The sequence below is a fragment of the Acinonyx jubatus genome, chromosome B3 (genome assembly GCF_027475565.1).
Source record: "Acinonyx jubatus isolate Ajub_Pintada_27869175 chromosome B3, VMU_Ajub_asm_v1.0, whole genome shotgun sequence".
Taxonomy (NCBI): Eukaryota; Metazoa; Chordata; class Mammalia; order Carnivora; family Felidae; genus Acinonyx; species Acinonyx jubatus.
Window position 1 is genome coordinate 96,717,825 of NC_069386.1, and position 14,972 is coordinate 96,732,796.

Below are 14,972 nucleotides of genomic sequence, written 5' to 3' on the forward strand. Positions count from 1 at the left end.
TATCAGTTCTTCTTACCGAAGGGAGGGGAGGGGGCCCTGGTGGAGGTAAGATGGTCTCAGAGACATATTAGAATCACCTGTGGAACTTTTTCACCCCCTCCAAATCTTAGGAGATTTGGATACCCCCTAGCTACTCCATGAGAAACTGGGTTGGGGGGAGGAAGCAGTCTAGTCTTAAAATGTTCAAAGGTATATAAACTATAGTTTCAAGTCATGTTGGGGACTGAGCTGGAAAATGCATTTTTGAGGAGCACTAGGGTATCCCCTAGAAAGGATCATTTAATTTTTTTAAGTCAGTAAGACCCTTATAAAGTAATTTCTAAAACAATCAAATGATAATACACTGAATTCAAATAATTTTAGAATTAAGATAGCAACTTACCATAAAAAAAGGACTAATGATTAAGTTAAAACACAAAATTGAAAGGTTATGACCTTACTTTTGGTTACTTTCTTTTACTATGGGATGAGTTCACAGACAAAAGAATCATCTTCTCCCAACTCATGGATGATTTTTATGTTTAATTTCCACCAATTATCACTTAATTCCTATTCATGGGTTAGAGCATAGTGAGTACTGACCACAGGGGTTTGATTAAAGCTGAATTGCCTATCCCACTTTGGAAATAAATCTGTAGAATCTAAATAGGGCTTTTGAAAATTTTAAATGAATCATGCCTTGTGCAAGTCTTTTTCAAAACAAGTTCTCTGAAATCTTTTTACACTATTTAAAACATACCACCATACATTTAAGATTCAACGATACAATGAGCACAATGCTGTGAAATACAGCCATCACATCTCCCCAAATCCACATTTCATTTTATTCTCGAGACAGTACGTGTTACAAAGACTACAACAATATTTCAGTACATTGGACACAGGTGAAAAGAGTTCCATAACAAAGCATGTCTTGAAAGCCAGTAGTGCACAGAAAAACAATAAGAAACATAAAAGCACAAAGAAAAAGGTCGTTTTAAAGGGAGCTTGAAGTCCCTGCATCCTTTTTGCACTGTCATGCTGTGGCCTTCTTCATTCCGGGATGTGGGATGAGCAAAAAGAAGAAAATAAAAAACAAAAGAAACCTTTGGAAATGTGAAATGTGCACCACGTGTATCCACGATTACAATATAGTCCTGAAGAGATCAAATAGGTCTGCATCTTAGATGTTTTCGGGTTCTATTTGCTAGACAGAGTTGATTGCACAGTAACGCATGTCTAGCTTCCCTGAAATCAGCCTGAAGCCCTGTCACAACCTGCTTGGCTGTAGGAAACTTGGGGGAAGCCAGCCTTTTCCATGACTTGGATCTTTGGGCCTTAGGCCAGTTAAGGGTTTCTAATTTGGCTAGTGATGATCCCTCCCCTTCGCTAGGGAAAAAAAATCAGCCACGAGCCAGACCGTCCTACCAGTGAGCACGGGCTTTTGCAGAAAATACTTTCACTTTCTGCTCTCTGGTTTGCCCGCTTTGTAGGATGCATTCTGTTGTTGGTGTGTTTTTACTTTATTTTTCCAATAAAGATCTCTTGAGTCTATGTTTAATCAGACCACTATGAGCTGGATGCACTGATCCAGTCTCCCAGACACAGCTGGTTTCCTGGATACAGCAGGGTTGCAAATCTCCAAACGAAGGCCACAGCCTCCACTCAGCCAGCCTATGCCGTGCGATGCCACTGCATGTGATGACGGAGCGGGTTATCCGTGGCGGTACCAGCTTGTGCAAAAGGAACCATTTCGCTCGTCACTGTCCAATGCCATTGTACATTGACCACAGCTCGATGGTTGGGCCTTACACCACACAAACAAGAATGCCACAAAGCTCCAGCATCCAAATGCTCCTCAGACCGGAAGCAGGCCACAGACATAGAGACTAGCTCATTGCCCTCTCCATGCACATGAATGGCAAGAACAAAACAGGTATTCGGAAGATGCCATCAAGGCACAGAGAGATCAAGGGGAAAGATCAGACGAGCTCAGCTCACCCGGTGCATTGAGAGACTGCAAAGAGGAATGCAAGCTCAGCTGGTGGGGTGAGGGTCGGAAATCAAAGTAGGATCTCCCGGGAAAGCTGGGTTGTAGATTAAGGGTGGAGGAGAAAGGACTCATTCTACGGAGCGGCAATCTTTCCGAAGGCACTGGAAAAGGGAGTGTCTGTTCTTCTGAATCTGTGTCTAAATGTAAGATCAACGCAAACTAGAGATCAGAAATCTGGTACCTGCCCGTGCACGGTTCCCCAAGACCTGCCTTACCAGTGCGTGTGCACAAAGCCTCATCCATCCCGCAGGTGCCACGAGGCATTTACAAAACCAACGTGGCTTGGGGCTAGGAGGGCACTCTCAGCAGCCAGGACTCAAGAGCACGGGACACCTCAAATATCACAGACAATTGCTTTCACTTCTCCCAATTCTCAGTGGTAGAGACAGTATCTTGGAAGGTTCCCTTTTAATTCAATACTTCAGAGTTGAATTTAGAAACTTTAGAGGTAGATTTTACCCATTGATGACCAAGAGTAACACTTTACCCCTTTTGGCTACCTTGGAAGGAAGTTACTACCTGTATAACAATGACCTCTTAAAGGGTTTTTGTTTAGGAAATGATGATTTTTTTTACCCACTCTTTGCTTTTCCATATTTTTCCCTTTTCTCTCTTATGTATATATTTCCATTTCTGAATGGACGAGATGATTTTTCTTGTGTACTAGCACACAAGACCTGCTCTTGAATAGGATAGGAAGATAGGGCTGAGCAAGTAATCAGGGAAGGAGCCTTACCTTTGTTTCCGAATTAAGATCAGACCCCAGCAATGCCACTTGGACATCTCTGGTTGTCTAATAATAAACAAACTGGGGCAGTGGTAAGGTGCATTGGTGGCAAAAATGTCTTTATTTTCAGATACTTGGGTATGGCATGAAGGTCACTATTATATTAAATAAAGACTTATCGATTATCCGACCTGGTTTTAGAAGCGCTTATTAGATAGTTTCTCTAAATTGCTAAAATCACTCCTTTCTCTTTTGTCAAACAAGAGCTGGTTCTATGCAGCAGGGTGGTCTGGTCAGAGACAGATATTTTATCAATTGGGGCCTTCTTAGAACACAGTTTGACAATAATAATTTAAGAAATAGACACGGTACAATGGTAATATTCTATGTCCAAAAACACCAAGCAACCATCTTTTTATTGAAAAAATAATTTTGTTTTTGTGGCCAGAGGATGTTCCTAGGGATACTTTTCTGGTTTGAGTATGTCAGCATGCTTCTCGTGTTGAACATACCCTTAGCCTATCAAAATACTATTGTGGACATGTTCAAGCCAAAAGAACTCAAGTGTGTGCGTGTGTGTGTGTGTGTGTGTGTGTGTGTGTGCGCGCGCGCGCGCGCGCGCTCATGCGTGTATAACACGATCCTATTTGCAAAGCTCAGAATAAGGGGATTGGCTAGTTTCAGTTGAAACTGCCAAGAGTCAGTCTCATTTTAGTTTCTGAATTTACAATATTAAAATTAGCTTTTTGGGCTTTACTCTTATCCTTGGGGAATTTTCTTTTTAAGAAGTATAAAAAGATCCCAGAGAAAAGGAATTGCTATCTATGGAGTTAAGGTGTTGTGTTCCCAATCACAATATATTAAAATTTCTTCAACCTAAACTTCATATAATTTCGGTGATTTGACGTACGTGGGCATTTCTTGGCTCAAAAATGTTAAATAAGAAATGATTCTGATTCTATAATTGTCTCAAGGGGGAACTAGTCTTTTAGTTTAATGGAAAAATTTTGAAATACAGCACCACAAACTGACATGGGCTTCGTTTAGGAAGAGAAGGCCATATTTATGTCAGTAAAAGATTTTTCATTAACAAGAATTTGCTTGGAAATGTATTTTTCACCAGGTGGTAGCAATCAATTCATTATATTGAAAATACTTGTTGCTTTAAAAATTAAGGGAAAGGATATACATAGTAAAATGAATTCCAGAGTATATTGAACCTCCAAGTCATCATCTGAAAACCAAGGAAGAGATGTATACTGAATCCAGAACGCAGGGACCATACCCAAGCCATCATGAATCGTACTCACCTTTCCTATTCTCAGTACTGAGTTGGTGATGGCACCATTCTGTGGGGTGGGGGCTGTGAGTAGCTGTGGTCATTCATACAATCAACAACTTGACACTAAAATAGTTATTGCTTTTCTATCCTTTTATGTGGGTCCATTATATTGATGACCCAATTTTCCTTGACTTCTCTCACTCTTGAACTATGCCCTCTCTTCAGGCAAGCTTATTTAATATCCAACCATTCCATCTCTGTCTTTTTTCCCCCACCAATGGCCTCCCATACTCTTCAGCTGGGCTCATGTTCTCTAAGGAGAGTCTAAAAAAATTTCTTACCTCGTTGTGAAAACTTTCCAAATGAATTACAAGAGAGAGAGTGTTTTCCACCTGATCCCAGCAGGCCTAAACAACAGTGCCCCTTTATGCCCTTCCCCATGGGCACATAGTACAAATGTTTGGTCAGTTGCCTCTAGGTCATCTATGTTACCTGATGTTATCTTAGATTACAGGAGTCTTAGAGGAAGATGCTTCTTTCAGTAACGTCTAAGGAGCAATCATCATGCTTCCCCTTGAGATATCCTGGGTGGAAGAACTCATTGCCTCTGGGCAGCCCCTCTCCAGTTTATAGTTACTGTTTATATTGCTCTGGATATTCCTCTTTGGGATCTTTACTCATCAATTGTAGCATTACTATCTGGGGCCAAGATAGTTTTAGTTCTTCAAGTATTTGAGGGCAGTCAGCAAACCCCTTTAAATCTTCCCTTTTCTGGGCTAAATAGAATCTATTTCCAACCCTTGTTCTATGGTATGGATTTCAAATCTTTACTTTCATTGTCTTGCCCTCTGGATATATTCAAAAACATGAACCAAAGATAACATGACAATATTGGGAACAGTATTGCCACTCCCCGGTTTAGCCAAATCACACAACTCACAATGAATATACACACAGCTATGCAGGAAGGATGTACATCCTCCTCCCTCACCTCCTTTTGAAAGCACAACTATTGAGATCTGGAGAAAGTTTCTTAGTCATCAGTATTCTATTAGCCAAGACAAATAGGAACAAAGTTAATCTTTTTTTCCCCCAAAATACATGATATGGAAGCCATGTTTCAGATCATAGCTAATATGCAGGATCATTATTATTATTTTTATTAAAAATGTTTAATGTTTATTTTTGAGAGAGAGAGAGAGAGACAGAGAGAGAGAGGGAGAGACAGAGAGAGAAGCAGAGAGAGAGGGAGACACAGAATCCGAAGTGGCTCCAGGCTCTGAGCTGTCAGCACAGAGCCTGATGTGGGGCTTGAACCCACGAACTGTGAGATCCTGACTTGAGCCAAAGGCAAACGCTTAACTGACTGAGCCACCCAGGCACTCCACAGGATCATTACTATTAATTTTTAATGTATATATCACTAGAGAAAGACACGTAGCGCCTTAAAAGATTTTTAATTTCTTGTCATGTTTCATTCCATGCAGTAATCTGTCTGCTGAAGAGTTTTGCTGAGTAAAAGCAGTTTATCAGGAAAGACCAATGGAAAGAGCAGTAGAATGTCAGCTGAATACTGTTATGGTGACTCTAGGCACAGCTGAATCTCTGGGGTGGAGACAGTGGTCATAATGGGAATGCATCAAGACACAATTTCCATCAATTCTATCAAAAACCACCATTTTCCTCTTGCCCTTGCCTAGACTGTTTTCCCTTCCCACCCAGCATTAGCTGGATTCAGGAGTTGAGGCCTCTGTTTTAAAGAAGCAGTTAAGAATTATCAAAGCAAAGATCAACTGGGGATCACACTTATTATTTAATGACTCCTGGGTTCAAGGTGAAAAAAGAATGTGTAGGTACTGTACTCCTGTTTGGCTTAGTGTTTATACTTTTTGTTGCTGTTGTTCATTAGTTAACATTTACTGAACACCTACCGTGTGGCAGACATTGTATTAAAACTGAGCAGCTATGAAACATGAAGTTGGCAGGAGAACTGACCACAGGAAAAATAATAATTTAGAGAAAATCTTCTAGAGGTAGAATTTCTTGACTGATTCCAACATGTACAGAGTACGAAAGATTTCTGTAGTGTGGTAGAATATTTTAGAAATATTTCTCATCAGTCTTTGACGTATTATTTTTGGAATTCAAAGAGGAAAAGCAAACTGACAGGTCTTCCTTATGACAGCGTATGCTAATCCAGCTTTCTTTGTGACTGGTAGAATTCTTGGTCATCTTTTTGTCTGGTAGCAAACAGCTTCATAACTTGGACAGCCCTTGGGTGCTGGGCTGACAAGACAGTTATATTTCAAAGCACAGAAAGGCAGAATATGTCAGTAAGAACTGCACAAATGGCATTAAACATGAATTTCAGTTCAATTATAAACCATCTGTAAAATAATTTGCCTTCTTTAGGAGACAAAGAAATGAACGAAGGAGGCTGAGATTCCTCAAATGATCTAATAAGCACAAAGTCACAATTATGTCCAACTGGCACATAACTTACAATGAAAGGTGGTATTTAAGCTCTCTTAAGTGTGGCATTAATTGCAACTGGGAAGTGAGAAGCAAATATGTTTTGAAAAATTCCTTCTAAGAGAAGAAATGAAATAGTCTCTTACCACTCCTGGGACAATTGCGTACTTTGTCATCAAATCTCCACTCCAATTTAGAATTATATCATGGAGCTATTTATAAGTAACTACCACCAGAAGAACCAAAAATTCCTATATTTCAAATAGATACAAAAGATCCCAAAGGACTAAACTGCTCTCCAGAGTGTCAACTGCAAAGCATATTCCCCAAAACCAAAGACAGGGTCTGGATCCAATTCAGTTCTATGGAAAAATTCAGGGAATTCCCTGGGATATCATGCATGTTGTCAACATTGAGAGGAACAAGGTATCTCTCTTTTCTGGGTTCTGAAACCTATCATGCTTCTCACTTTGGATTTTGTAATATCGACCCTAATTTGTTCAAGTATGATTTACCTACCTTGAGGATTTTGTCCTGGAAATGCACATTCTTCTAACTAAATAATGTTTTGGTAGCTCTGATGCTCTGAGTGAGGAGAAATAAAGCAGAGGCATAGGAAAAAAATGTCTCCAGTGGACAATATACTTCTCCCTATATGACCCTTTATCAACTATTTTCTATTATTGTTGAATTCTCAGTATCATAGGCAGATCTTTAAGACCTATTAAGACCCTTGGAGGAGGGGGGAGGTGTCTATGCCTGTTCATAGCATTTTCTGAAACAGTTAACAGATTTCACAAGTACTTTTGAAGACAGAAACCATATAAGAAAACCAGGGGTACAGATTGTAAAGAACTTATAGGTTATCTGCTCTAAACCTCTAGTTTTGGAGACAAAAACAAAAACAAAACCACCCCCCTAAACCAAGAAGCCTCCCCACCCCCCTTCCCAAATACAACAACCACAAAGCAAAAGCCCCTAAGGTCCAGAGAAGTTAAGGGACACATCCCAAGTCACACTGCCAGTTGTGGTAGGACATGATAGGGACCTAGGCAGGATCAATTCTTGGGGAATAATACCTTGGGAGTGACAAGGCCATTGTTTCTCTTTTGTGCCTTGGAAATGCACAAAAATGTAAAGTCTATGCCACAGGCCATGGGCACATGCCAGTGGTCTCAGAGGTGGCCAGGCTTTGTGCAGATGAACCTAATATATCATTCTCCAAATCCTGCACCATACTGCGTGAGGGTGAATCTTTCTTCTCTAAACGGAGCAGCTTTGGGGACTGGGGTGGTTAGGGATTGAAAGGCAAACACATCATCCTCCCCTTTGGGATTTTGGTCATGGGGAGTGGGTGAGCAGAGAGTTTCCTGTTGTTCTTCTGAGATCAGATGAGGGTCCTTTTCCCTCACAAGGTTACAGCTTCTCTGGGGTGGAGGGGGGCCGGTGGTTCAAGACATCAGGATTTAAGAGTGCAGTACTTACATTGGTCCAAAGTCACTATAAAATATCTGCAAAGAGATTCTGGACAGATGCATCTGGGGCTACTCTGGGGTCATATTCTATTTCTACCACTGAATATTCTTTGGATTATTTCCTTTAATGTGCAGGAGAAGGAGCTATCACATTGGAAGGGGGAGTATGATGCTAACAATCCAATGTGGGGGCGGGGGGATAGACATTTTAATGTTATGAATAACATCTTCTATGCCCTCTTTTAGAAAGCATTTTCTAAGATGTAATTTTAAGAATCTTAACCCTTTTATTATCATTACACAAGACAATCCTGAAAAGTGTTGAGGAAATGGCTCCTGTGGACATTCGGCCAAGAAAATAGTGATTCTCTATCACTATTTACCTTCTCTCTAGTTTTCTCACAATTGAAATCTGGAGGGCTGAGAGCTTTTGTCAAGAAATGGCTCTGTGGTTTCAACCACACAAGAGCTCCAAGACCCAGACCTCATTTGGTAGGATCTTTCAAGGACCTTGAAAAGGTGACTCTGACATTCCTTTTTTTCCCCCAAGCAGCGACCTGTCACTGCCAGCCAAGAGCATACTCTAGTACCAACAGAGGAGAAGGGCTTCTCTAGGGAAGCACTCACTCTGGGGAGGAAAGAGAGGGGAGCTAGTGGAAATGCAGAGACAGAAGAAAAGGACAGGACTTGAGTAGGAGCTTGGATATGACGTTGGAAAGGACAGCCTCTTCACACCTCCTTCTTAAAGGACGAATGTTATTTTTTTCACCAAAATTCTAACATGACTGTTTGAAAGTGTTAAAGTCCATTTCTGGCTGGGGTTTCTGGATGAATACATGAGACAGCTACGCAATGCTGTTGCATTTTGACAAGATGTTTCACACACTTAGCAAACAGATTTAGGATAGGGTTCCCTCTTTCCTCCCTTTTGGTTGAGTGCAAATAGCACTGTTCTAATGTCAGCACCAGAGTGCACTACACTGGGCATTGCAGGCCGAAGGCCCGGGTTTGACATATCACTTAACCTCTGGAAGGCTCAGTTTTCCCAAATGCAGTGTGAGATAATAATGCTAATACTTTCTCCTAGAGTGTAGTAGGATTCCAGTCCTTGGAATCTGTGAATACATTACCTTACTGTCAAAAAGAACTTCACAGATATCATTACGTTAGGGATTTTGAGATGGAGAGATTATCCAGATGGGCCCAAGATAATCACAGGGCTCCTTATAAAAGGGAAACAGGAGGTTCAGAGTCAGGAAGAGATTCAAAGATGCTACACTGCTAGCTTTGCAGATGGGGGAAGGGGCCAGGAGCCAAGGAATACAGGTGGCTTCTAGAAGCTGGAAGAGGAGAGAGAACAGATTGTCCTCTAGAACTACCTGAAGGAATGCATCTCTGCTGTGAAATCCACTTAGGATTCTGACCTCCAGAACTGTAAGGTCATAAATGTGTGCTGTTTTAAGCTACTAAGAGTGTAGTAATTTGTTAGAGCAGCAACAGGGAATTAATACACAGGGTAAATCTGGAATATTGCAGCAACAGAACAGGAGAAGGGTTTAGACATTACATTAGCAGTGGGCACGAAGGTGTAGTCTGGAATCTAAATAGCTGTCTTAGAGTGAACAGAAAAAAAATTCCTAGTTTTTCCTCAGAAGCTTAGAATGAAACATAGAATGGATAGTTTTTATACAATTCCTCCACTGGATTTCAGTCTCCTAAAAATACTTGCTGGCTGTCATGTTGCTGTCATTTTTCATGGACTCTTTTACTGGACAATGTAGAAATGAGGCAGTTGATTGCAATAGTTTTCTCAGTGTATTTTGTACTGTGATCCCATAAAGCCTTCTGAGAGACACCTAATGCTCATTATGAAGGGTTCCAGATAATTTACTTTTAAATGTTAGATGGAAATATTTTTAAAATTCATGTATGCTTTCTTTCTTAATCAGAACCCAAGCCACAGAATGCTCTCTTTTGACTCCCCCCTCCTCCGGGTCTGTTCTCAGTTTTCTGTTACCTTCCCTGATCACCAACCCTTCTTGTCTCTTCTAATGTGAAGATCCTAGTCTGCTGTGGTCTTCCCAGCTGGGTCAAGGAGCTCTTGGACTTGTGTGTAAAGTAAGACTAAGCAAGAACTGAGGGAGACCAGGGGCCCTGCTGTAAAGACACAGGAGTGTCTACACCTGAACTTTGTTGCCCGCCCCCCCCCCACCTTTTTTTTTTTTTTGCCAGTAAGAGGTCATTGTCACTTCTTGATTGTAAGATGACCATCTAGATTTCAGGGTGGATATCTTAGTTCTAGAAAGGTGAGATACCATAGTTTTCAGGCACTCTTGAGTCAGGTGCCATGGAGTTCAGGAGGGAGGAGGGGTGGAGCCTATAAACTCCAGGGCAGGGGCCATGTCTCATGCATCTTTGTGACCCTGGGCCCAGCACAGTGCCTGACAAAATTGAGGTGCTCAATTAATGCTTTTGAATGAATGAGGTTTCTTTATCATAGCCAGCTCAAGGCAGACTTTGAAGTTTTTGCCTTGCATACAGTTATTCCCTGTGTTTGGATTTCTGTCTCTCTACTCTCTGGGAAGTCTTCTCTCCTTTTTAGATTATATTCATTTTCCCTGCAATATGTTGTAACATATTTCATGTAGCTCTTATATGTAAAACAATTGAGACATTATTTCCATGAAAATATAAATTTCAAAAGCCCTCTTTGAGAAACACTTACTTTTAGGGGGCTGCTTGTTAGTTGAAATTAAACTCCAAATAGAAGTAAGGTGATTTTAAAAAACGGAATGGCTCATACATTTCTGGTGTAAAATCTATCTGGAAAGCAATTTAGAAACACAGATCAAGGGCCTTAAAAATGTTCCTACTCCTTGGTCCAATAATTCTAATTCTAAGAATTTGTCTAAGGAAGATAATCTTTTTACACAAAGATTTGTGTTGGAGAGTATATACTGAGTAAAGAGTGCCACCCTTCATGTTCTAATTTCCCCGAAGGACTCCCACCTATGCTCAGACTGTGTGAAGCAATTCGCTCACAATTCTCTCCTCTGAGAGGTGGGTCAGAGAGAGACCCTCTCATTTCAGCCAGTTAATAGTTATTTGAGCCCCAGGAATGTTACCTTCGGTCTATTTCATTTTCTCTCCAGATTAAAGAAAAAGAAAAAGGTAAGTCTGTTTAGTTAGGTAAAGGGAAAATAGGGAAACATCAATAGGAGGTTTTCCTATTCTGTTCTCAGCCTTGCCTAGAAAATTTTTTTTGTTTCAGGAGGAGTCTCCCACACAGAATAAGCCCCAGAACTCTAGTAGGAACAAGGCCCTATTACATAATGGATACTCTTTTGCAGATGGTTTCAAAGACTGTGACACAGCCATGGTGGCTATTAAATGGGTTACTTTAAAAATATATACAACTAGGGTTGTGGGCTTTATTTTAAAATTTCATAAAGATTCTTAATTGCTTACAGTTATATTTCTTCTTCAGTCGGGGGGTAATATGGTTTAGATCTGCAACTGGCTTTATTTGCATGGCTGTTTTAGGTATATTTCCAAGAACTCTGCTTTCAGGGAACTAACCACATTTGAATTCATCCAATAATGCATTTTCCTTTCCTTGTCTCTTTTAATAACACATTCTTTATCATTTCCATTGAATTACATTATTTTCATTGTTTCCCTGATGAATTCCCCGCCTCCCCGCCCCCCCACGCCGCATACAAATTATGTCTTCCTACTAGTCCTTTTTCCTTCCTTCCCAGGGTTTATAATAACTTGTATGTACATAACTAGCCGTGTGTCTGTTTTTTTAAGGACCATCTCTCTTCCTAGACTCTAAGCTCATGAAAGCAGGGACGACATCTACTCAACCCTCTAAACTCACAGCGTAACAGACACTGAACATTTACCAAACACTGCCCAATAAATACACAGAATTGCTGTCAGAAAAAATGGTCAGCATTTCTAACAATGTGGACATGTGATCTCCCCTGAATAATGTTACCTGTAAGTCAGCAGATGGTTTTATGACAGTTCGAACAGTATACGTGATAAGTGATTTAAACCTCGGACTAAATGCATGTAAATACAAGTCAGACTTGCTATCACATATGAAATAATACCCTTCTGTAATACAGATTTTTGTTTTGAAACTTGGAAAGGGGTTAGCTCTTGCTACGAAGACCGCACAAGATTTGTTACAATAGAAAGCCAAAACGAACCACCACATCACCCCCAATAGCAGCAAAGAAAAAAAATGTTTTCCAAAGCAAACCTTTCCAGGAGCTGTAGGAAGTAAGATTAATAGAGGATAATATAAGTTCAGTTAATGTATTGATCTCTGTCAATGGCATTTTTCTCACTGATTTCTAAAAAAAACCCAATATATATATGTGTGTGTGTGTGTATACATATATACACACACACATATATATATATATCTACATATGACTCTTCAATTCTCTAGGTTTTCTCTATCATTACAAGGTTGATCAAATCTTTTTTTTCTTTTTAATTGGCCATTCATGATATTTTTTTTCTTGCTTTCTAAACCTTGTCTCACCATTTGAATGGATTAGAATGAGGGAGAAACAAATAGAACAAACCAAAGTTATGGAGAAAGTATGTGTGTGAACTTTATTTCATCATGAGAAAATCACTTCTGGGCAGTAACAGAGAATACTGATATCTACAAGATGATAAGGTTTTCTTTGTATTTAGATACATACCTTATATTTGTACACAATATATAAAATTCATGGAGGAAATTAATTTCTACAGTACAGTTTCTTTGTTGGAAGAGGACTTGTTCCGTTAGTTTCTTTTAGAAAATGACCCCCAGTTCTGTGACGGGGATCGCAGTTCCAATCCTGGAATTTATTAGACACCATAATCTTATGAACATTAAGAGAAACTGAGAAACTACATCCTCCTGCAGGATGAAAAGAGAAACATGAATGCTCAAGCTGCTATGCTAATAACTGATTTTAGCAGAAGAATATGATTTCCATGATGGATTATGAGTAGAAATAGGAGGTCTCATGACACATATTAGCAACATTGCTGCAAACTGGCTCCCTGCTCTGATGGCATGCACTTCACTCTTCAATCAAACCGCCTTGTATGCCTGGTACGCACGTGGGAAACGAGGCCATCATCAGGAAGGGCCTTCTGCCCTGCATCGAGGCAACTCTTGAGGGCTTTAGCATTTAGCATGGTGCTTTGGGAAAAGAGGCAACTGCTCTCAAGCGGATAGGTCATCCCAGAGAGAAGTTGCTAACGTGATCATTCGGGAGGCTGTCGCTGCCACATCCCCATAACCCGACGGGAATAGGTCACTCGGCCATTTTCCCTTCAGCGAATCCTTCCCTTCGAATACCGTCCCTCACAGACTTACCCCTGCTCCCCAGGCACGGTTTGTATGGCTAGGGACCTGCCAACCTTGCTGTGGGATTTGAAGTTGTGCTTGTTTTTAACCATGTGAACCATTTTAAGGGTGGCTGGCACATGCCAAGGTCTGTGGGACGTGGGAAAAAAACACCACCACAGTTCTTTTAGCTAACATCTTGAATTTGAACAAAATCAACACAATTATAGTTCTGCAGACAGAGGTCATGGGCGAATGCCGGTGGGGGGGTCACTTCTGTGATTAAAATGACACCCAGGGGGTCTGAAAATGCTTTGGCACCAACCACAAATACCTCTTCATAGGTTTAATTTCATGTGCTGTGATTGCTTTTAAAATGAAAATGTTAAAAGCCTCAGAGGTTATACCCGGTCATCAAATTCAAGCCCCTCTTCCGAGGGGAATGGCTTGTCTTTGATGGCCAAACTATTTACAGTACAGCCAAGAAGCGAGTGTTCGCTAGAGAGTGACCTTGTGTGGTGGCCCTAAGGTGGCCTGACCAAGCCTAGAGGGACGGGCAAAGGTGAAAATGGCGAGGTAATGCGGAGTTGCTGGTCACTTCCTGTTTGGTGCCCACAGGAAGCCTCAGTCCAGGCGCCGCCGGCCTCGGCTTTGGGTGAGATGGAAGCGGTCCGTGCTGGGGAAGCCAGGAGTGGCCAACAGGCCCTCTCTGAACAGCTCTAGCACCCACACCCACTGGAAACATGTTCAGTCACACAAATCCACAGCTGGAAAGAACCTCGGTCCCACCCTCAGAAACAAGCAAGCACTACAAAGCAATTTAGAATCATCTGGGCAAAACTGGCAAGTGATGTGTATCGTGGAGAATGGGAGCCTGCCCTAGAGCCTAGATACATTTGTGTCACACACCAGGGGGGGGGACATTCAGGCCTTCATTTTTCAGCTTCTTCAACTGCAGCTTATTTAGAATGTTATCAAAGGAAGCCGACGCCCCAGGCCATTTGAACTGCTGCTGTGGACTCTTTGGTTTGATCACATCCACATACCATGGGCTCTCTAACGGCAGGAGAGGAACAGCGGCCTTGTGCCAGAATGCAGAGCAAGTCATGGAAACACTTGAGAATGTGGGCAGTGGTGGGGTTACCTCCGGGCTTGCCAGCCATTTTAGATGCCTCGAAGTTCTCGCTCTGAGGGATACTGCTGAAGGGCCTTACCCTCAGACGTTTGGAGGACCAGGGTCTTGCTGTACTGGCTGACTCCTGTTTTGTTGAAGGCCTTGATGCGAGCGTTGTATGTGCTGTTGAAGTGAAGACCGTCCACGGTGCACATCGTCTCCTTTCCAACATACACTTCCTGAGGGTCAACAAATAACAGGCCACCGTTTAACACCATCTCCCATGAGGGGTTGGGGATGCACTGTCGCTCAGAGGTTAGGAGCAAGCATTTTAGTGTCAGCCTGATCTGGTTCAAATCCTGTGAGATCTTAAGCCATTTAATTGACCTTGTTTCGTTTCAGTGTCCTCATCTGTAAAACGGGGACAGTAATGCCCACTTTATGAGGTTGCTATATGAGCATATATGGAGGTCATGCGTGCAAATTGACACAGTGCCTTACATTT

General features: G+C 41.4%; 1 protein-coding gene across 11 annotated transcripts in view; it reads right to left on the reverse strand.

The window, feature by feature from the left end:
* The window catches only part of TRIM9 (tripartite motif containing 9), a 109,362-nt gene that overhangs the window by 9,043 nt on the left and 85,347 nt on the right, over positions 1-14,972 (reverse strand). For 7 of the 11 annotated variants that reach the window (XM_053224455.1, XM_053224453.1, XM_053224454.1 and 4 more), the window contains 2 exons: positions 14,568-14,706; positions 1,981-2,169 (listed from right to left, as the gene is read on the reverse strand). In XM_053224455.1, coding sequence (XP_053080430.1) covers positions 1,981-2,169; positions 14,568-14,706 — 328 coding nt within the window. The remainder of the gene's footprint in view (positions 1-1,980; positions 2,170-14,567; positions 14,707-14,972) is intronic. The other 4 variants (XM_015080129.3, XM_053224457.1, XM_053224456.1 and 1 more) reach the window with 1 other exon arrangement.